The sequence below is a fragment of the Plecotus auritus genome (genome assembly GCF_963455305.1).
Source record: "Plecotus auritus genome assembly, chromosome: 7".
Classification (NCBI taxonomy): Eukaryota; Metazoa; Chordata; class Mammalia; order Chiroptera; family Vespertilionidae; genus Plecotus; species Plecotus auritus.
Window position 1 is genome coordinate 43,679,030 of NC_137774.1, and position 22,481 is coordinate 43,701,510.

At 51.7% G+C, this 22,481-nt stretch overlaps 1 protein-coding gene across 1 annotated transcript; it reads left to right on the top strand.

Moving 5' to 3' along the window:
- Nucleotides 1-1,116: 1,116 nt before the first annotated feature.
- On the top strand, nt 1,117-4,235 carry LOC308252587 (phosphofurin acidic cluster sorting protein 2-like; the record flags this gene model as incomplete). Its single annotated transcript, XM_080677371.1, is given in 2 exon segments — nt 1,117-3,088; nt 3,091-4,235. Coding segments are annotated over 2 exon segments (3,105 nt in total). The 5' UTR covers nt 1,117-1,128.
- Between the last annotated feature and the right edge of the window lie 18,246 nt (nt 4,236-22,481).

Sequence of the window (22,481 nt, forward strand, 5' to 3'; positions counted from 1 at the left end):
AAAGCAATTCCAAATGAAAATCCATAATTAAAAACCAGCTACCCATGTTTCCTCTTGTCTCTCCTTAGACTGGGTTCTGTCAACCCTTAACCTTAATTCCACCTTGAGGATTTAAAAATACAGCTCAAATAAAGTCAGACCCTCTACCACAAGCAAAAGATCTTGGATATAATAGACAACTTAGCCAAATTCACCTGACAGGCCCAGGGAACTGGCGGGCCCAATGGGCCCTTTGTTAGGTCCTAGCACCGGGTCTGGGTCTGCAGGGCGGTCCTGTGTCAGCTTCTTTGGAATCCTGCCACAGGAAGCAAGTAAATATCAATGTAAGCCGCATTCAACCCTGTGCAGAGTTTCTCTGAGTTTATTGGAGCCCAACTGTCAAGAATGGCCAGAAAACAAAATCTCACTATTTTGAGGTAGTGCTCCAGAGAATGGCAGTATTGCACCTGCTTTTACACATTACAATCAAAAGTGGAGATTTTTGTGGGTTACATGGAATCCATTGCTTAGAGAGGCAGGAGAAAACAAAGCAGGGAAATCTCTGGGATTAGATAAAAACTAAAACGATAGATACATGCCTCTCTTATACAGGTGCCTAGAGGCTAGTTAGCAGTCAGCAATGAACTCAATAGCAATGAGCAGATTTGTGGTGTCTGCAGAGCACAGAGAAGTGCCTGTGCTTGGAGGTGTCCAGAAAAAGGGAAATTCCTTTGACATTCCAAAGGTGTGTTATCCTGGATGCCAAAAGACAATAGACAGGCTCAGTTAAGGTAAAGATTGACCTTTGTCAGGGAAGACGCTGGCCTAGCACATGACCACACACCATAAACTGCTTTTAGATAACAAGTATTGATTTTAGGCCAACTTTGTGGTTAATTTAGGTCTCTGAGTTTGAAAGGCCACCATGCAGGCCTTACCTGTGCTAGTCACAGGCGAGCGTGTGACCATTTTTCATGCACTCTCTCCTTCGATCACTTGTGTCCCATCTCTTGCCACCAATCATGTCCCTCCTTTGTCCCACCACAGGGGGAGAAACCATTAAGTACCTGTATGCTGCAAGCAGCTGCAGCTTCCTCATCACCTGCAGGCCTGGCCCGCTCGCCCACTGTGCTCAACAGCCCAGTGCCCATGAACCTCTTCTCTACCTGGGAGGTGGACTGCTCCAGCCCCAGCTGCGTGCCCAGGTTGTGCAGCCTGACTTTAAAGAAGCTGGTGGTCTTGAAGGAGCTGGAGAAGGAGCTCATCTCCATGGTGATAGCAGTGCAGATGCAGGGCTCCAAGGGCATCTTGAGATCCCACGAGATTGTGCTGCCTACTAGGGGACCAGTGGAGACTGACCTGGTGCTGACCTTCACCCTGCAGTACCCCCACTTCCTCAAGAGAGAAGGCAACAAGCTACAGATCATGCTGCAGCAGAGGAAGTGCCATAACAACCAGATCATCCTGGGCTACAAGACTTTGGCCACAGGTGCCATCCACATGGCCGAAGTGATGCAGCGACCCCCCGAGGGTGGCCAGGTGCTGAGCCTCAGCAGCCGCATCCAGGAGTCCTCCATCAAGGTGGCTGAGATCTGGATCTCCTCCCTGTCCAGTCAGCCCATTTATTACGAGGCTGGCACCATGCAGGCCAGGCCCAAGGACAAGTCCACAGATAGCTACACCGAGGGGAAATCTGAGAGCTTCTCTGAGCTGGAGGCAGGCTACAAGGCACCACACAGGCAGGACCTGGAAGAAGATGACTTCGACCTGGGGCAGTCCAAGAAGCAGCAGCGATGCATGCAAGGAAACTTGAAGCAGAAAGTCATGGCTCTGCTTCCCGGGTCCAACATGTCGGAAAAGGTCCTAGACTCAGATCAGGACCCTACAGAGCATGTCCCTGAGGTGCAGGAGGACCTGGACCTCCTGTATGACAACCTTGAGAATCCCAGTGACAGTGACCCAGACATAGAGGACGATGGCAGCATCCTCAGCAACACCAAGACCAAGACCAGACAATACTTTGAAGGCCTAGCACACTCCAGCTGGCAGACCGAGATGAGGAGCATACATGGTGCCCAGAGGCAGAAGGAGCCTCCTCGCCAGGCCGACATGCTTGCGAAGGCCCAGGGCCCGGGTAGCAAGCTATTCAGTGGCAGTGTCTCTGACTTGATGGCCTACAGCACCCCCACCACCATGGTGGACAAGACCCGGATCTTCTCCCTATCGAGCCACCCCGTCAACCACCTGGACAGTGCCATGCCAGCCAGCAACAAGGCGGAGTCCACAGATAACTTCTCCGAGGGAGACTCTGAGATCGTCTTCTCTGAGCTGGAGGTCAGCTACAATGCCGCCCACAGGCATGACCTGGACAAGGATGACTTGGGCCTGGAGAAGCTGATAGGAAGAAGGAGGTCCATGACCAGGCAACAGAACTACCAGCAGAAAGTCGCAGAGTGGCTGTGCAGGTTTCAAATGACGGAGGAGGTCCTGGACTCAGAGCAGGACCCTGAGGAGCAAGTCCCCGATGTGGACAAAGACCTGGCTCGTCTGTTTTACAGGCTGGTGAACCCCAGCGACAGTAGCTCAGACATGGAAGATGATGACCGTCTCCTAACCCCTCCCATGCCTGAGCTCATGACATACTCTGATAGCCTGTCAAGCGGCCCAGATATGGAGAAGGATGACAGAGTCCAAGGCACCCCAAAGCCCAAGCCCAGGTCATACTTTGAAAGCCTGTCAAGCGACAGTGGCTCCGAATGGGTGGCCCACAGCATGCCCAACCCTGGGGAGCAGTCGGCACAGCCTGAGGACAGCCCGGAGGCAGAGACCTCTGCCGAGGACATGCCTTCTAAGAAGCTGCCACCCAGCAGGCGCACCACCAAGACCGAGTCTCTGGTCATCCCCTCCAGCAGCTCCAAGGGGAAGCAGCCTGCCTGCCGGGGCTGGAGCAGGTCCCTGAATGAGTCGTCCAACAGCCTGATCAAGGAGCGCTGCCCAGTCCCACAGAGCCAATTGCAGGTTCCCAGGAAGACTGTGTACGATCAACTGAACCATATCCTCATCTCCAATGACTGTCTGCCCAAGAATATCATCCTCATCAGCACCTCTGAAAGCAGGGGCAGTTCCTGTCGGACGTCCTGCAGCAGCACACGCTACCCGTAGTGTGCACCTGCTCCATGGTGGATGTCCAGGAGGCCTTCAGTTTCATCATCTCCTGGATACAAAGATACCGCAACTGCCATACTGAGGCCCCGATGCCAGTGAAGATCGCGGTGGCGGGGGCTCAGCACTACTTCAGCACAGTGCTGCGGGTCTTTGTGGAGCATCTGTCCCACCAGAGCCCTGACTGGCAGGGCTACCTGCACTTCCTGATCATCCCGCTGGGTTCCCACCCTGTGGCCAGCTACCTGAGCTCCGTGGATTACCGCTACAACAGCCTCTTCCAGGACCTGGCCTGGCTGGACATGTTCAACAACCTGGAGGCCCAGAGTGCTGTGCAGAACATAGTGTCAAGAATCACAGAGTACATCACAGGGGCCAACTGTGTCCACCAGCTGCCCATCGCAGAGGCCATGCTCATCTCTAAGCCGAAGAGCCCGGGCAAGTTGTCCTCACAGAAGTTCATTCCCTTTGTGGGGGCAGTGAAAGTTGGAAGAGTGCAACCAATTTCAGCCACGTCAGGAGACACAGATGATGCGGTCCCCTCATGCTCCAACGTGCTTTTGTCCACCGCCAGGGAGGCCTCACACAACCCAACCTCCTCCTCATCGGTGAGTGGAGGCCTGTCTTCCCCCAGCCAGGGTGTCAGTGCTGAGCTGATGGAGCTGCAGGTGGATTACTGGATGGCAGCCCAGCCCACAAACAGGAAGAGAAACAGGGAGAAGGAAGACCTTCCTACCACCAAAAACACACTCCAGTGCACCTTCCGGTCTCTCCAGGTCAGCAGGCTGCCCAGCAGTGGCGAGGATGCAGGCACGCCCACAATGTCCATGACTGTGGTCACCAAGGAGAAGAAAAAGAAGGTGCTGTTTTGGCCCAAGAAAGACAAAGGCAAGGACTTGGAGTCCAAAAGCCAGTGCATCCAGGGCATCGGCCGCTTGGTCTGCTCAGCCAAGAACCAGGAGAACAGGCAGCGGGTCCTCATTGATGGCGTGGAGTGGAACGACGTGACGTTCTTCCAGCTGGCAGCCCAGTGGCCTTCCCACGTCAAGCACTTCCCCATCTGCATTTTCGGACACTCCAATTCCACCTTCTAGCCCTGCCCCTCCCCCTGCCCTTCACCCTGCCTGGGCCAAGCCCAGAAGGGCCCAGCTGCCTTTCTGTTAACAGTTCAGTTTACTACAGACACAGACCCTGGAAACACAGAGAAACTGTTTTAAGTTAGAATGTGCGCACAGCCTGGAACCTAAGGGGGTTGTCCCCACTGGGACCCCCAAATTCTCTGTTTAATAACCAGAACATTTCGGCAGCTGGGAGGTCAGGTGGGCACCGTTGAGCTGGAGTATCATGGAAGGTGTGTTTTAGCCTCAGGATCCGCAACACTTTCAGTGAAAAGGGTTCTGGCCTTGGAGACCTGCCCTCCCTGGAAACCAGGGCTCTGCTTAACCCTGGGAGCTGGCTGCAGCCTGTGTTCAGACTCAGAGCTGGGCCACCAGAGGCAAAGGGCTGGCCTCCCTTTGGGGCATCCGGAGCATAATACGGAGGCCGGCCAGCCCAGCCTTGGACCCAGGCTGCCAACTAGCCAAGTGGCCCCAGAACCATCCACTTATGGTTCCCAATGAACTCCCGCCTCACAGGGCGAAATAACAAAAAAGAGCTGCATGGTGCAGACCCACAGGCACATGGGCTGGACAAACCAGTGCCCTCCTTCTTGGGCAGCGACCCACCTTCGTCCCTACCTCTTCATGTTATCACAGAACATTCGCAGCTACCCAACAGGTGTTGGACCAGCTATTGACAAGGTGAGCAACGAGCCTCTCCACAGCAGAATGGTCATTTGGCCACTTGCTGGCTGTGAACTCTCAGATCACTGCATCCCTCTGAGTGTTTGTTTCTAAGAACAGGAGGTGAACCAAGGAGCAACCTCATAGGGTTTTTGTAGGGACCCTGTAGGGTGTTCCCCTAAAGCCTTCTCTGGGAGCCTGGATAGTGGATAGGTCTGTGCTAATTGGTCCTTTTTCTTCCTCATATATGATTCTTCTTGGGGCCTTAGGCTAAGCTCTTTTCTCATGTCACAATGAGCCTGGAGATTCTGTTATTGTGTGAAGCCAGAGCAGAAAGCCCACGGGTGAGCAGTGGGGCCCAGGCTAACCCAGCTATCTGTGATGGGGCTGGTTTGGGCTCACTCATTTAGCAAATATGTGAGAAGCCCTGGCAGGTACAGACACGTCTCTAGGCACTGACCATATCCAGTGCACAGAGCAGACCCCAAGCCTGCACTTCAGACCTCCTAGTCCAGAGCGATTCAGTCATACTAGGCTGCACAGGCTCATAGTGTCCACAGGACAGTTGATGTGACATCCTCCTGGCCTCCTCTACCTATGGCTGCATCTTCCAGTACTGTGAAGAGGACGGGAGACCTTTGTTCCAGCAGAAAACGTGAGTCAGTTTTGGATCAGAGCCAGGAGGGGAGTGTGGGGACCGTGAATTCAAGGTGCTGGCAGAACCCTGGATCCCACACATGGTGGGGTTTCTGCAAGAGGGCAGAGGTCTGAGGGCTTTTCCTAGAACAAAGGGAAGGAGTCAAAGAGAGCTGTGCATGTGGATATGTGTGGGGTGGGCGAGCAGTGGAGCTCAGTGGCAGAGTTAGCTTCTCAGAAAATTCATACCCGTCTGCTCCTAATCCAAGTCTGCCTGCACCTTTAATCAGGGACCATGCTCACTAATTTGGTAGAACCTCTTCCATGGCAGCTTGAAAAGTGTACTCCACCCTGTGGGAGTTGAGTTTCAGTGGGAGGCGAGGAACCCCACAGGGCAGCTAGTGAATTAGGCAGCATGTAGGTCCAGGAGCCAAAGTTTGAGGTGATAGGAAGGTCCTGGGAAGCTAGGGATGGAGACAGAGTTTGTTTGCTCGCTCATTGGTCAGCTATTTCTGAAGCACCTACTGCGTGTCTATAAGTGACATGAACAGGGAGGACACCAGCCCTCTCAGTCCTAATGGGAGGGTCATGGGAGAGAGCATGGACACTGAGAGAGCATGTTAGGTTTCCCGGAAGAAGGGGACAGTTGGTTCCATTATTGATCAAGAGCTGTCAGTTAGGAGGGCTTTCTGCCAGGCCCTCCTGGGCGACCAGGCGCATCTCTGCCAGGATTGCCAGACTGAATGTGGACAAGGAGTAGGTCTGGTTTCTGGATGGGCAGGAGCAACAGACACAGGACCCCAGGCTCTCTGAGTGGTGCTCTGGGAGGGCCGTGTGGAAGGAAGGCCAGGCCTCAGACTCTGCTGTGCACCTCTCTCTCTCCCCAGGGCCATCTCCTGCACCCTGGGCATCTGGCTGGACCAGCACCTCCAGAATTTCCCAGCCTGATGATGCTGTTGGCCTCCATAGAACCAACATTCCAGTCTCTGACCTGCCAAACGAGGCCCAGTACCTCCAGTCAAGGCGGGAGCACCTGAGCCCACTGAGGCCGAGACAGGAGGAGGAGGAGGCCTCCGGGGGTGGTGTGGGTGAGTGTGCCTTTGGAAGGCACACAAAAGGCAGTGAGGGTGGTAACATGTCCTCTTCTTGGATCTGCAGAACCAGCTCCAGAGCAAAATCAGGAAAACCCTCCAGAGGCAACGCCACCCTAGTGGCCTCTCCAGAGCCAGAGCCGGATCCAGGCCCAGCTTTCACTGAACTTCAAGAGACAGAAGAACCACCTGCAGCATTTGACCAACTCACCCAGCTCCTGCGAGGCCTGTGGTGTCAGATCCCGGGACACAGCGGGTGTCAGCTGCATGGCAGAGAGGGCACCCCACCCCCATTTAGATGCAGTGTTAAAATTTTGAGTTCATGTTACATGTGCTTATAATTTTACTGTATTCTTTATGATATTTAGTAACAGAATGTATTGTTGAGAACATTTAATGAAATACTCGTAAACATAGCCTTAATTTAGATTCTATAAAATTTAACCCTATAAACCCTCAGAGCTTTGAGCAAGTCTGTTTTTGTGGACCCTGACCCACGCAGGGAGAACTGTCCTGACCTTCTCCACCTGCCCTTCCTGGAGCCAGGACTCTGCTTCCCAGGGAGCTGGCTCCCCCTGTGCCCAGACTCAGAGCTGGGTGGCCAGAGGCCAAGGGCTGGCCTCCCAGGGTGGGCATCCTCAGCCCAATATGGAGGTCAGTCAGCTCAGCCCTGGGCCTCAGCTGCAAACCAGCCAAGTGGCACCAGCACCACTCACTCTGGGTTCCAAATAAGCTTGACCCTCACGGGGCGGCGGGGGGAGAAGAAAGAAAAAGGAACCGTACAGTGCATACTGCCCAGGAACACGGATTAGACAAACTGGTCAAATACTTGGTCCCCACCCACCCTTCTGTGTTAATATAGAATATTTGCTACTAACCAACGTGTGTGGGACCAACCAAGGACCAGGTGAGCCCTGCCCCTCCACAGCACAGTGGTCACTCAGTCACCTGCTTCCTGTGAGAATTCAGGTCACTGCATCTCTCTGAGCGTTTGTTTCTGTGAACATGGGGAGAGCCTAGGCCCAACCTCATTGGGTTATTGTAGGGACACGGTGGGAGGGGGGACCCCCTGGGAAAAGGCCCGCTGGGAGCCTGGACACTGGAGAGGTGGCTGGAGGGGCTGTGGTTGTTCTAATTGGCCATTTTCTCTTCTTCTTAAAGAAGCTTCTGCCTTATTTGTGATTCTCTTCAGGCTTTAGGCTAAGCTATTTTCTCTTTTGATAAAGACATTGGAGATTGCATTAGGGGTCCCTGTCCTGGGTGAAGCCAGATTAGAAATCCCAGGGGTGAGCAGGGGGACCCCATGCTCACCCAACTACCTGAGATGGGGCTCATTTGGGCTCATTCATTCAGCAAATGCCCTGCCCCCAGGACTGCACTCCAGTGCTTCCTTCTAGTCAGGAGTGACTCAGTCACACTAGGCTGCACAGGCAGGTAGCGTCCACAGGACAGTCAATGTGACTTCTTCCTCAAAGTATCGCTGCATCTACTACACGTATTGTGAAGCAGAAAGTATATCTCTAGACCAGCAGAAAAAGTGAGTGGGCTTTGGATCAGAGCCTTAAGGGGAATATGGGGACTGTGACTTGGAGAAGCTGGCAACACCCTGGGTCCCATGCCTTGTGGGATTTCTGCAAGATGGCAGAGGTCTGAGGGCTTCTCCTAGAAAAAATGGAAGGAGGCAGAGAGAGCTGTGCATGTGGATTTGGGTTGTGTGGGTGAGTGGGAGGGCATGTGGCTGGACCACACAGGAAAGAGATCCCAGAGGATGGGTTTTTCAGGAGCACAGAGGGTCTTGAACTGGGACTTCAGTGATGGAGATGGGAGGTTTCCTTCCTTGGAAGGTGCACAAAAGGCAGTCATGGTGTAACATGTTCTCCTCTTGGATGTACAGAAGCAGCTCCAGAGCAAGATCAAGAAACACCTGAAGAGGAAACGCCAACTCTGGTGCCCTCTCCAGAGCCAGAGCAGGCTCCAGGCACAGCTGTCACTGAACTTCCGATGTGGAACCACCGGCACCATTTGAGCAACTCACCTCAGCTCCTTTGAGACCTGTGGTCCTAGATCCTGGGCCACAGCGTGTGTCAGCTGCCATGGCAGAGAGGGCTTTCCCTCATCCTTTATATGAAGTTTAAAAAATTTGTGTTCATCATATACATGTTTATAACTTCACTGTATTTTTCTTATACGATTCGGTAACCTACAGTCTAATGAAAGAAAATGTAATGAAATACTCCTAAACATAAATTTAATTTACATTAAATGAAATTTAACTCTATAAACCTTCAGAGCCTTGAGCAAGTCTGTTTCTTCTGGGCCTCCATGGTGTTACTATGAGACATAGGTTGGGAATAATTAGTGTCTCAGGAGCCACCTGCTCTAAGGATGTAACGTTCTTGAGCCCAGGACAATGGGACTTTGGGGGAAATCAAAGGATGAGCATTGGGGCAGGGACCCGTTATGTCAGGGCTGCCCCTGGGAACCCACATTTCATTTAACTTCATTTCCCACCAGTTCATGGACAAAGCATGGCCTTACTCGCCCCCTGGCGTCCATGTTGCAGAATGCTGTAGGGTTTAACCAGCAGCAAGCAGTTCCTGAACACTGACTGCCACCTGCACCTGGACAGAAACTCCAGCCTCCCCCACTCGCACTGAATAGCATTCTGAGCATCTCCTCTGTTGGCCCATAGCACTGAAGAGGGGACAGGGAATGTCCCAGGGCCTGGGGTCCACACTCATCTCCACAGGCACCGCTTCCAAGTCTCCTCTGGGGTCAGAGCCTCTCTCCGCCCTCACCCCCTGAGCTCTGGTTCAGCTGGGCTTTTTCCTGAGGCTATTCTGTCTCACCAGAGCCCAGCGGCCATTCCTTCTCATGGCCCAAGGCTGAACAAGGTTGTGGAAACAGCCTGGCTTCTCCTTTTAAATCAATCCTTTTTGATGCTCTGAACCACCCTGGTAAGGATAGACTAACAGCCTTGTATGGCACCCCGCATGGCACAAGCTATAATGTCTCAGGACTAATGGGTATTAACTTTGGACTACACCCAGGGTCCCTGCTCTCAAGGAGTTCAGCCCTGTTGGTTGACACGGATAGAAAGGAAATTCTAATGGAGTGTGAGGAGTCCTAACGTTGACCCTGAGGTCCATAAGCACTGAGAACGTGAGCCCATCGCGGGAACATTGTACAGACTCTCTTTAGGATGCAATTCCTAAACCAGAAAGAAGAGTAAGTACTTGTCTACCCTCTTCATCCTGATTTCACAATGGCAGCCGATGAAAGCTTTGTGAAATTAAATGGAGGTCTGGAAATCAAGGGGCAGGTCTACCTTAGAGGTCCATGGTGATGGTCAGTGCACTTGTGCGCACTGGCAATGGGCCTGGAGGAGCAGCCACCCGCCTTGCGTGGAGCGTCTCCTCACCTTGGAAGCTCAGAACTGTGGTCTCAACAGATGCTGTTTCCTATTTTAAATTACACTTTTCAGTTTGGCTCTGCTTTCCAGGGTCCTTTCCTAAGTTTCACAGCCATCCTCAAAACTGGAGGCAGAGGGTGATAGAAATGAGAGGGTGGGGGCTGGAGGGACCTGGAAGGAGAAAAATGAGGGAGATAGGAGGGCAGGGCCAGGGCCTGGTGTGGGACGACCGTGCTAGTGATCTATTGCTGAGAGTTATCCCACACTAGAGACTTAACCAATACACACTTATTAGCTCACAGGTCTGTGACGAGGAATCCCTCATGGCTCAGCTGGGACTACTGTGGTCTCAACTGAGGCAGGATCCGTGTCACTGAGAGTCTGAGCTCACTCGGGGGGTCTTTGGGATTCAGTTTGGATGGAAGGCCTGACTTCCTCTCTATCTGTTGGTCTCTTTCAGTGCTAGGCCATGTGAGTCTCTCCAGATAGCAACTCACAGCACAGAGGCTTATTCCTGTGGGGGAGAGAGAGAGAGAGAGAGAGAGAGAGAGAGAGAGAGAGAGAGAGAGAGAGAAAGAGCAGATCAGAGTGAGCAAGTGGGTAGGTACCAACTTTTAAAAAACTTTTCATGGTGGGAAGAGATCAACCAAAGAACGTGTGTGCATATATGCATAACTCAGGGACACAGATAGTAGGGTGGTGAAGGCCTGGGGCGGGGTGTCAGGGATCGGCTGGAAGTGGTCAATGGGGAAAAAAGGGGACATATGTAACACTTTCAAAAATAAACATTAAAAAAATAAATGAAATGGATTTGCTTTAAAATGGTTAAATTAATTTTTTTTTCAAAAAATTAACTTGAGAGAGAGATAGAGATAGAGATAGAGATAGAGATAGAGAGAGAGAGAGAGAGATAGAGAGAAACATCAATGTGAGAGAGATGCATCAGTTGGTTGCCTCCTGTATGCACCCTGATTGGGGATCAAACCCATAACCTAGGTATGTGCCCTGACCAGGAACCGAACAGCAGTCTTTCAGTACACAGGATGATGCTCAACCACTCTGACTGGGCCGGACATGAACTTTGTAGAACCAAATCATGGAGGTTTTGTTGGATCCCTTTGCTGTCTTCTATGGAGTCACTAATGACACACAGACTTAAGGGAAGGGCACACATTCACACCATATGAGGAAGGTGAAGACCATGGAGAGTCACTGAGGAGAGAACCGGTGACCCGAGGGGTTCATGCCTTGCCCAGGATAACAGAGGATGAGAATGCAGAGTGTGAGATAAACCCAGCTGTGTGTCCTCAAGGTGGGGTCTTAAGTGCACCCAGGTTTCCTCAGGGGCTCTGGGAAAGGCTGTGCTGGTGGAATCGTGTACAGACATGGAGATGGCATGGGGAAGATGGTGGGCATTTGGCAGCCTAGACAGTATTTGTCTGAAAAGGCACCCAGATCTGGAATCATGAAGGTGCACCTCAGTCCACAATCCACCCACAGTGGACAAAGTCGGGCCCCCTTATACTGAGCTCATGCTTACGTAGTCCTGAATCACATCCTTTTTGGATAATTGGGAAATGGAAGCCCGTAGTTAGGCAGGGATTGGCCAGGGTACATGACATTCAGAGTTCAGAGTTCAGGAATGTTCAGACCTTCCAGGCCAAGGCTCCCACCTCCCCCACAGAGGTGGTCTGAAAATTAGAAATCCTGACATACTGGGCAGCTCCTGCCTGTTCCTCCCTATGTGGGGGCTGTTTTGCTCTGGGATCCAGAAAGGGAGCACTGGCATGCTTGTGTGCGCGCGCCAACACATACACACACACACACACACACACACACACACACACACACACACAGTCTAGATGTGATGACCTTGGGTGGGATTAGAGGAAAAGCAGACACAGAGGAGGTGACGACAGGAAGGAAAAAGAGGTTGGAAGCACTACCTACATGTGACAGTCCTTCTCCTACTTTACAACTACTCCCCACATGAGCCTGAACAGCCCTAAGAAGCACTTGCTCTGGGGGAAGGTCAATGGGGAAATAAAAGGAGATATATGTACTACTATGTGCAATACTTTAAACAATAAAATAAAATTAAAAATAAAGAAGCACTTGCTGCATAACCCATTGTGCAGGCAGGAGAGAGACGGGCTCTGACAGGCACAATGACTTACCCAGGATCAAGAAGAGGGAGGAATGAGGGGTTGAGTCTTAGCCCAGGTCGGTTTCCTCAAGTCTGGAACCCTGGCCGCACCCAGAGCTTCTAGGGGGCTGGGGAGAGGGGTGTGTTGGTGCCCCTAGGGGTGTGTACTGATAAGGTGCTTCATGGAGAAGAGGGGTCTGCAGACAGCGGCCCACAGGACTATTTGCATAGCTGTCATGAGATGAGGGGACTCAGCAAGACAATCCTAGGAACTGAGGTCACTATCTAATAGAACTTGGCACCCCCGTAACCAGGCACCCACATAAGCCCCACAGGCAGCTCACTTGCCAAGAGGCATTTGCCAGTGCAAGATGTTCTCTTGCTGTGTTCCCAGTGATTGGTGCTCTTGCTTCTGAAGACCCCGCAGTGAAAGCTTTTCCAGAAGGTGCAGACGTTGGTTCAACCCTCATCCCTGACATAGCTGGCCATGTTCTAGAATATGGCCTCAGGTAACACAAGGTGGCCTGGGTCAGACCCATTCAGGACAGGCCACCTCTGTGCGCCATCTCTGTGAAGCCCACATCCCCTCCTCTTCATGTGGTGGGACGAGGGAACTGAAGGGAGAACCCTGGGGCAGGAACAGCTTTTGGGGCAGTGGATCACCTAGAGGTCCTGCTGTGATCACACCCCAGGGCAGGGCAGGCAGTTGGAGATGTGGTTCCAGAGGGGTCCCTTATCTGTGCCAATGGGAATCCTAGGACCGCACGCTGTCATGCCTTTTCCTCCGCAGTGTAGGTCTCAGCAGAACACACTGTGTGTGTGTGTGTGTGTGTGTCTGAAATGGAGGGTTACAGAACCAGCAAATTAGGGCTCTGAGGCTTTCCCCTGGTGACTGGGAACTGTCTTTACAGAGCTCCACACAGGAGAATGGACCGGAGCCGTCACATGGGGTCCTCAACTCCATGCCCCTGCAGGAGGCACAGGTGCCCCATATCTCCTCCAGTGTGCAGCACGGCCGCAGGGTGAGTGCAGGTGCTGGGTTGACCCAGACTCCAGGATCCCACGTAGTTGAAGAGAGCCCTGGGTTCCAGAAGCTGCCCTGCTACTCCCCTAGATCCCTCCTAGAGTCCAATTTCCAAAGGAATCTGGGGCCCGTATCCTCCCCACAACCCACTATCACTGTCCAGCCCCTTTCAGAAGAGATGCAAAATCACTGCCCACAAAGTGTTAGGAATATGAGAAGGGAGACTTTGCTCTATTTCACGTCATGCTCAGTCAAGAGTATTTTTGCATTTTTCTCTAGACTTTCCCTTTTAATGCCCATCTCCACGTGTCCATGTTGTCCCGACAATCCTTACACACCTTCTCCCACTCTTACACATCATCGTGATTAGTAGGGATGCTTTTCCCAAAAGGACATGGGGTTCAAGGTCCCAAGTCTGTTGCTTTGCCCTTTGCAGCCCCGAGAAGCAAATCCCCATGGTCCCTCCAGGTCAGGAGCTGGGGCCTCCCGGGGCTGCACAACATACCAGGAGGGGACCTTTTATCAGGGCTGGCGATCCAACTTCTCACTGCTGTGGGACCTGGATGTGATCCCCTCCTGTTGTCATGTCAACGGTGCTGCCCTGAACACCCCAGTTGTCCTAATATCCAGACCCTCCCACCCCAGGAAAAGCCTCTGTGTTCCCATCTTAGAATGGGATATTCTGTCAGAAATCCCAGGGTGATCTTGTTAACACAGGGAAGTGCTGTCCATCTTCTGCTAAGAATTGACTATATACCTATGTGTCTCATCATCACTCATCTCCAAGTCTACGTTGCCTGCCGAGAACCTTTTCTCTTGTCTATGTAGAAAACATGGAAACCTGTGCAGAATTTTTCTGAGTTTAGTTGAGCTAAAATGTAGACAATTGCAGTGAAGCAAAATCTCAACCGAATGAGATAATAATGCTCTGGAGAATGGCAGCTTTGCATCTTGTTTTATACATTACAATTAAAAGAGGAGACTTGTGTGGGTCGCATGAAATCCATTGGTGATAGATTAGGGAAGCAGGAGAAATCACAGCAGGGAAATCACTGGGACTGGATAAAAGGTAAAATGGTAGACACGTACTTCTTTCACTCAGGTTGTGCAGGATGTTAACAGTCAACAATGAACTCAATAACAATGAGGGGATGTGTGGTCTCTGCAGAGAGCAGAGCAGTGCCTGTGCTTTGAGGGGTCTGAATAAAGGAAAATGACTTTGACATTACAAAAATATGTTCTTATAGATGCAAAAAGACAATAGACAGGCTCAATTAAGATAAAGACAGACCTTTTTTCAGGGAAGATGACAACCTAGGACACCACTATCCACCAAAAGCTGCTTTTAGTTTAAAAAAAAAACAACAACACCACACACAACACTTATTCAGACCATCCTTTGTGATTACTTTAGGTCTCTAGTTTGCAAGGCTGCCACGTTAGCATGTGGTCCCTGCGATCACTCCTGTCCCACCTCTTGCCACCAATCACTGAGTGCTTGGGGTTCAGTCTGAGCTGCAGCCCCCAACCCACCAGATAGTTTATGAGCTGCCTCTGATGGCATGTGCCCCCTCTCCCAACACAGGATAGAAATCATACCGCTATGTGGGCGCCTGCGGGCCTGGACAGCATGCCCGCGCACTCAACACACAGGTGCCCGTGAACTTGTTTTCCACCTGGGAGGTGGAATGCTCCAGCCCCACCTGCGTGCCCAGGCTGTGTAGCCTCACCTTAACCAAGCTGCTGATCTACAAGGAGCTGGAGAAGGAGCTCAGTGCTGTGGTGATCACTGTTAAAATGCAGGATTCCAAAAACATCTTGAGGTCTGACGAGATTCTGCTTCCCCCTAGTGGTCATGTGAAGACCGACCTGGCGCTGACCTTCTCCCTGCAGTACCTTCACTCCCTCAAGAGAGAAGGCAACAACTTACAGATCATGCTGCAGCAGAAGCAGCACCTTAAAAACCAGACCATCCTGGGTTACCAGACGCTCGCCGTGAGCACCATCGACATGGCTGAGGTGATGCAGCGACCCCTCGAGGGTGGCCAGATGCTGAGCCTCCATAGCACCATCACGGGGGCATCTGCCCATGTGGCTGAGGTCAGCATCTCCTCCCTGTCCAGCCAGCCCATCGACCCCGAGGATAGCACCCAGAAGGCCGGCCTCAAGGCCAAGTCTAGAGTTCATTATCTGGAGATGGAGTATGAAATCTTCTCGGAACAGCAGGCCAACCATGATTCCGGGCACGGGCAGGACCAAGAGGAGGAGGACTTCGACTTTGAGGAGCCCAAAAAGCAGCGCCAAGGAGAAGTAAGATCTCCATTCTTGACCAGGCAACAAGATGCCAACAAGAAAGTTGGGGCGCGGCTGCGCAGGGTGCAAGTGTGGAAGGAGGTCCTGGACTCAGAGCAGGAGTCTTCGGAGCAGGTCCCTGAGGTGGAGGACCTGGATCTTCTGTATGCCTCACTAGGGAACCGTGACAGTGGCCCATGAGCGTGTCCTCAGGACCCTGAAGCCCTGGCTCAGGCCATACTTGGAAGACCTGTCCCAGCCCAGCTCTCAGATGGAGAGCTAGAGCATCCACAGTGCCAGCGCCAGAAGGAGCCTCTAGGTCCAACCCAGGTGACGGAGAAGACAAGCCTCAAGCAACCAGTGGGCACATCACCAAAACCGAGTCTCTCCTCATCCCCTCCACCAGATCCTAGGACCTAGGAGAAGCAGGTGGCTGCTGGGGCTGGAGCACATTCCTGAAGGAGTAGCAGGTGGCACAACCAAGAACAAGCGGGCCCACAGCCTGGACAACAAGCACTGCCGTGACCCACTGAGCCAGCTGCAGTTCTCCAGGGAGACGGTGTAGGACCAGCTGAACCACATCCTCATCTCTGACACCAGCTGCCCCAGAACATCCTCCTCCTCAACGCCTCCGACTGGCAGGTGCAGTTTATATCTGAGTCTTGCAGGAACACATGCTGCCCGGGGGTGCACCTGCTCCAAAGCTGAGGTCCAGGTGGCCTTCAGCACCATCATCTTGTGGATTCAGAGATACTGTCACCTCAATTCCCAGCCCCCAAAGCCTGTGAAGATCGTGGTGGCAGGGGCACAGCAGTACATCAGCGCTGTGCTGTGGCTCTTCCTAGAGCTGCTGTCCTACAACCTGCTCCCCCCTGGCTGGGCTACATGCGCTTCCTGGTCATCCTGCTGGGTTTCCACCCCGTGGCCAGGTACCTGGGCTCCGTGCATTACTGTTACAAGAGCTTATTCCAGGACCTGGCCTGGCAGGACTTGTTCTACAAGAAGGCCCAGAGGGCTGTGCACGACAGGCTGGGCATGGTGTTGAGAATCACACAGTACGCCGCAGGGGCCAATTGTGTCCACCACCTGCCCATTGTGGAGGCCACACTCACCTACAAACAGAAGAGCCCCAATGAGGAGTCCTTGACCATCATTCCCTGCGTGGGGGTGGTGGTACTGGAATTGTGGGACAATTCTGGGTCGCATCAGGACACTGAGATTATGTGGCCCGCTTGGGCTCTAGCGTGCTATTGTTCCCCCCACTCCCCCCGACCCGGCCATACAGGTCTGCGACAAACAAGGAGGCCTCTCACATCCTTCGGGGCTGGTGCTGATCTGATGGGGTTACAGGTGGATTACTGGATGGCAGCGCAGCCCACAGACAGAAAGAGAGACTCTGAGAACAAAGACCAGGCTACCGCCAGCAACACCCTCAAGTGCACCTTCCAGTCTCTGCAGGTCAGCAGGCTGCCCAGCTGGGGTGAGGCTGAAGCCACGCCCTCCAGGTCCATGACTGTGGACAAGGAGAACAACAAGAAGGTGATGTGTTTGCCTAGGAAAACCAAGGACAAGGACGTGGAGTACCAGAGCCAGTGCCGGGAGGGCATCAGCCGCCTGATCTGCAGGGCCAAGCACCCTCAGGACGCACTGCGGGTCCTCTTCGACGGCGTTGAGTGGAACAACGTGAAGCTCCCAAGTCAAGCACTTCCCCACCTGCATCTTCGGACGCTCCAATCCCACCTTCGAGCCTGCCCGTCCCCTTCCCTTCCCCTGCCCTGGCCAAGCCCGGGAAGGACCAGCGGCTTTTCTGTTCACATTTCAGTTTAGCACCGAGACAGACTCTGGAAACACAACGTGGAACCCTTTTCAGTGTGAATGAGCTGACAACCTGAAAAGTAACGTGGTGGAGCCCACAGGGAGCCCCAGCTGCTCTGCTTATTACCCAGAACACTCTGGCGAGTGGGGGGTCAGGCAGACAGTGTTGAGCTGAACAATCATTGAAGGTGATGGCCCTCAGGACCCAGAAACGGCCATTGAGAAAGGTTCTCACCGTCAAGACCTGCCCCTCTTGGAAGCCAGGACTCTGCTTCCCGGGGAGTCAGCCTCACTGTGTGCCCGACTCAGCGCTGGCCTCCCATGGGGGCAACTGACAGAAAACAGAGGCTGGTCAGCCAGCCCTTGGCCCAGCTGCCACCAGCCCAGTGGCCCCAGCACCACCCTCTCGTGGTGTCCAATAAACTCCCCCCTCACGAGGCAAAACAGATGAGAAAAAGCAAAGGACCAGTGTGGTACTGACCACCTGGGCTCAAATACCAGTGCCCACCTTCCTGGGCAGGGACCCCACATTTCCCCACCTTTCCGTTTTATTATAGAGCATTTGCTACAACAGGTGAGGGACCAGCCATGTACCATGTGAGCCCCTGCCCCTGCACAGCACAGTGGTCATTGTCCACCTGTTTGCTGCGAATCTTCAGGTCACCGCATGTCTCTGAGTGTCTGTTCCTTGGAACATGAAGGGAAATGAGGCCCAATAGGTTATTGTAGGGTCTCAGTGGGGTGCCTCTGAGTGTCTGGACAGTGGAGAGGTCTGCTGGAGGGGCTGTGTTTGAGCCAATTGGTCATTTTCTCTTCCTATTGACAAAGTCTCTGCCAAATTTGTGATTCTCTTTAGGGCCCAGGGCTAAGCACTTTTCTCATTAGATAAAGAGATTGGAAATTCCATTATGGGTCCCTGTCCTGGGTGAAGCCAGATCAGAAACCCCAGGGGTGAGCAGTGGAGCCCAGGATCACCCAGCTATCTGAGAGGGGGCTGGTTTGGGCTCACTCATTCAGCAAATATATGAGAAGCCCTGCCAGGTACAGATACATCTCTAGGCACTGGCCATATCCAGTGCACAGAGCAGACCCAAAGCCTGCACTTCAGAGCTTCCTTCTAGTCGGGAGCGATTCAGTCACACTAGGCTGCACAGGCTCGTAGTGTCCACATGACAGCCAATGTGACGTCCTCTTGGCCTCCTCTACCTGTGGCTGCATCTTCCCGTATTGTGAAGACGACAGTGGACCTCTGTTCCAGCAGAAAACGTGAGTCAGTTTTGGGTAAGAGCCAGGAGGGGAGTATGGGGACTGTGAATTCCAGGTGCTGGCAGAACCCTGTATCCCACACATGGTGGGATTTCTGCAAGAGGGCGGAAGTCTGAGGGCTTCTCCTAGAAAAGAGGACACGTCAGAGAGCTGTGCATGTGGATATGGGTGGTGTGGGCGAGTGGGGTGGTCAGTGGACAGAGCGAGCCCCTCAGGAAATTCATACGCTTCTGCTTCTAATCCCAGCCCTGCCTGCACCTCTATCCAGGGACCTTGCTCACTAATCTGGTAGAACCTCCTCAATGGCAGCTTGGCTTTGATCTCTATCCATGGGAGTTACCAGGTAAATGTCAACGGGAGGAGAAGAACCCCACAGGCAGCTAGTGAATTAGGTAGCATGTAGGTGCAGGAGGCAAAGTCTGAGGTGTTAGGAGGTCTCTGGGAAGCCAGAGGTAAGGATGGATTTTCTTTGTTCGCTCATTGGTCAGCTATTCCTGGAGCACCCACTGTGTGCCAATGAGTGACATGAACAGAGTGGACACCAGCTTTCCCTGTCCTTATGGAGTTGACATTTGCGGGGTGGGGTGAGGGTAGGGAGAGGGCACAGGGACACTGAGAGAGCATGTCAGGTTCCCCTGAAGAAGGGAGACAGGTGGTTTCCTCATTGATCCAGAGCTGTCAGTTAGGAGAGCTTTCTGCCAGTCCCTTTTGGGTGACCAGACACATCTCTGCCAGGACTGCCAGGTTGAAGGTGGAGAAGGAGTAGGTCTGGCTTCTGGATGGGCAGGAGCAGCAAACACAGGACCCCAGGCTCTCTGAGTGGTGATCTGGGAGGGCCGTGTGGAATGAAAGGCCACGCCTCAGACTCTGCTGTCCACCTCTCTCTCTCCCCAGGGCCATCTCCTGCACCCTGGGCATCTGGCTGGACCAGTACCCTCAAGATTTTTATCAGCCTCCAGAATTTCCCAGCCTGATCATGCTTTTGGCCTCCATAGAGCTCAACTTTCCAGTCCCAGACCTGCCAGACCAGGCCCAGTATCTCCCTCACAGCTGGAGCACCTGAGCCCACTGAGGCGGAGACACAGGAGGAGGAGGAGTGGGTGGTGTGTGTGAGGGGTAGGGCATGTGGCTGGGCCACACAGAGAAGAGCTCCCAGAGGCTGGGGTTAGTCAGGAGCACAGAGCCGCTCAGGTCAGTGCCTATGGCCTGCAGTCTGGAGGACTTCCTGGGGGTGGGGGCGTGAACTGGGAGGTACCTGATGGAAATGGGAAAGGGAACTTCCTTGAAAGGCACACAAAAGTCAGTCACGGTGGTAACATGTTCTCTTCCTGGATCTACAGAAGCGGCTCCAGAGCAAGATGAAGAAACACCTAAAGAGGAAACGCCAACTCTGGTGCCCTCTCCAGAGTCAGAGCAGGCTCCAGGCACAGCTGTCACTGAACTTCCAGATGTGGAACCACCTGCAGCCTGTGGGCCACTCGCCTCAGCTCCTGGGAGGTCTGTGGTCCCAGATCCTAGGCGGCAGCCTGTGTCAGCTGCCATGGCAGAGGGGGGTTCCCCGCCCCAATAACAGCAGTTTTCAAAATGTTTGTGTTTATCTTACATATACTTTGAATTTGGTTTTTATTATGCTATTGAGTAAAATCAAATGTATTTTGAATAAAATTTAATGAAGTACTATTAAAATAAATTTAACTTAAATTTTATAAATTTTAACTCTATGAACCTTCAAAGTGTAAATTCCAAATCAAGTACATTCACAATTTTTCGCAAGTGTTCCATAACATCACAAACACTCTCTAGTTCCAGAACATTTTCAGAACCCACAACCTAGGTATGTGTCCTGACCGGGAATCAAACCTGCAACCTTTTGGTATATGGGATGACTCTCCTACCAACTGATGAGGCACCCTGTCCAGGATGAGAAAGAGCAATATTTTCATCTGAATTTTTCACTCTGGTTTAAACTGCAGTTGGATATCTTTTACATATTTTTTGGCCTAGTCCTTGTTTTGGAATTTCAGTTTGAGACCCTTTGTCCTCTTTTCCATTGGATTGTTAGGAAATCTGAACTGTTATGGATATCAGCTTTTTGCCATGTAACTTGCAAATGGTTTCTCTAGTTTGCCATTTATCTCAATTTGATGCGATTTGCCAAATAGATGCATTACATTTTGGTGTGGTCAAGTCTGTCTTCTCACTTTGAGGGGAAAAGATGTTTTCCGTCTTATCAGGAAGATAGGCTAGGTTGTATTGTGCTAACGAAGCTCTAAATCTCCGTGGTTTGCAGCAGCAAAGGTTAATTTCACAGTCATAGTTAATTTCAGATGGATTGAAAAGAGTTCCTGTTTTTTGGATTGTTCATCTCTTTTTAAATACTTTTTATTAATTTCAGAGTGGAAGGGAGAGGGTGAGTGAGATAGAAACATCAATGATGAGAGGGAATCATTGATTGGTTGCCTCCTGCATGCCACCCCCCCCCAACATCCCAATGGGGATCAAGCCCACAACCCGGGCATGTGCCCTTTACCGGAATCGAACTTGGGACTCTTTAGTCTGCAGGCCAACCCTCTATCCACTGAGCAAAACCGCCCAGGCATCTTTTTTTTTTTTTAATTGTAAGGATGGGAGTAAGGACTTCCAAGCTCTTATATGTCAGAGTGGAAACCAGAAGTCAATATTTTATTTGACAATGGCCTGTGGTGGACATGACTTCCATTTCCCCCTTTCTAACAGCTGCCAATTTCCACATGCAGTTGGTTCTGGGGTGTGTGAGTCAGGGCCCTGGAGTTGAGGTATCAGCACATCTAACTGGTCAGACCACAGTGATGATGGTTGTATGTAGACATGTGACTTCAGTGAGTTTAATAAGATTCTTTATACTAGTGACTAGAAAATACTTCTGATGTTCTCAGTTAAATTAGAGCAGCCAGCGAATGAGAAAAATAGAGCTGTTAGCTATTAATAGTTGGCAGCCAGTGGACTGAGGGGTCTTGGGTTTGATTCTAGTCAAGGGTACATACCTCAGTTGGAGGCTAGATCCTTGGCCCTGGTAGGAGCAAGCGCAGTAGGCAACCAATCGATGTCTCTTTCTCACATCTATGTTTCTCTCTCTGTGTCCCCCTCCCTCCCTTCCACTCTCTCTAAAAATCAATGGAAACTTATTTTTGGGTGAGGATTAAGTAAAAAAAAATTTAGTGAGAAGAATGGCACTGCCACTTGCATTGAAACCTCAAGCATGTTAGCTGAGTTCTTTAAGCCTTGTTCTTTTCACGTGAAAAATGAGTTGCAAGGATAAAATTGAGTAATAAAGTTCTTAACACAAAGAGTTGGCATGTGGTGGGCACTCAATATACATGGCCCATTACTTTTATAAATACACATGTATGTAAACAATCCTCAGGTGGAAATACAAAGTGTAACATCAACGAAACAATCTAAAGCAGGAAGATGTTAACAGAAATTGCCCAGGGCCTTCTAATGCTCTATTTCTCCATTTAATCATAAATGCATGGACTTACTGATTTTTGGATAGAAAGATAAAATATTGCAAAGGCACATATTCTCCTGAATTAATCTGAAATTATTTGAAGTAAAAATCATAAGGATTTTGGGGAAACAAAAACTATCCTAAATTTTATCTAAAAATAAGTATGCAAACAAATCAGGAAACAGTCGAAAAGAGTATAAGAAGGGGACTTGCTCTGTCAAATAGACAGGCTTCTCAAGCAGTGTGGAATGGGTGCTGGAGTGAGCAGGCCACGGGAGCTGGGCAGCGACATCAGGAACAGGGCTGAGCACACGTGGGACTGAGTGGATCATTATGGGGGCCCTTTAGCAACAAATAGCACTGGGACAGCTGGTCAATTATTGAGGG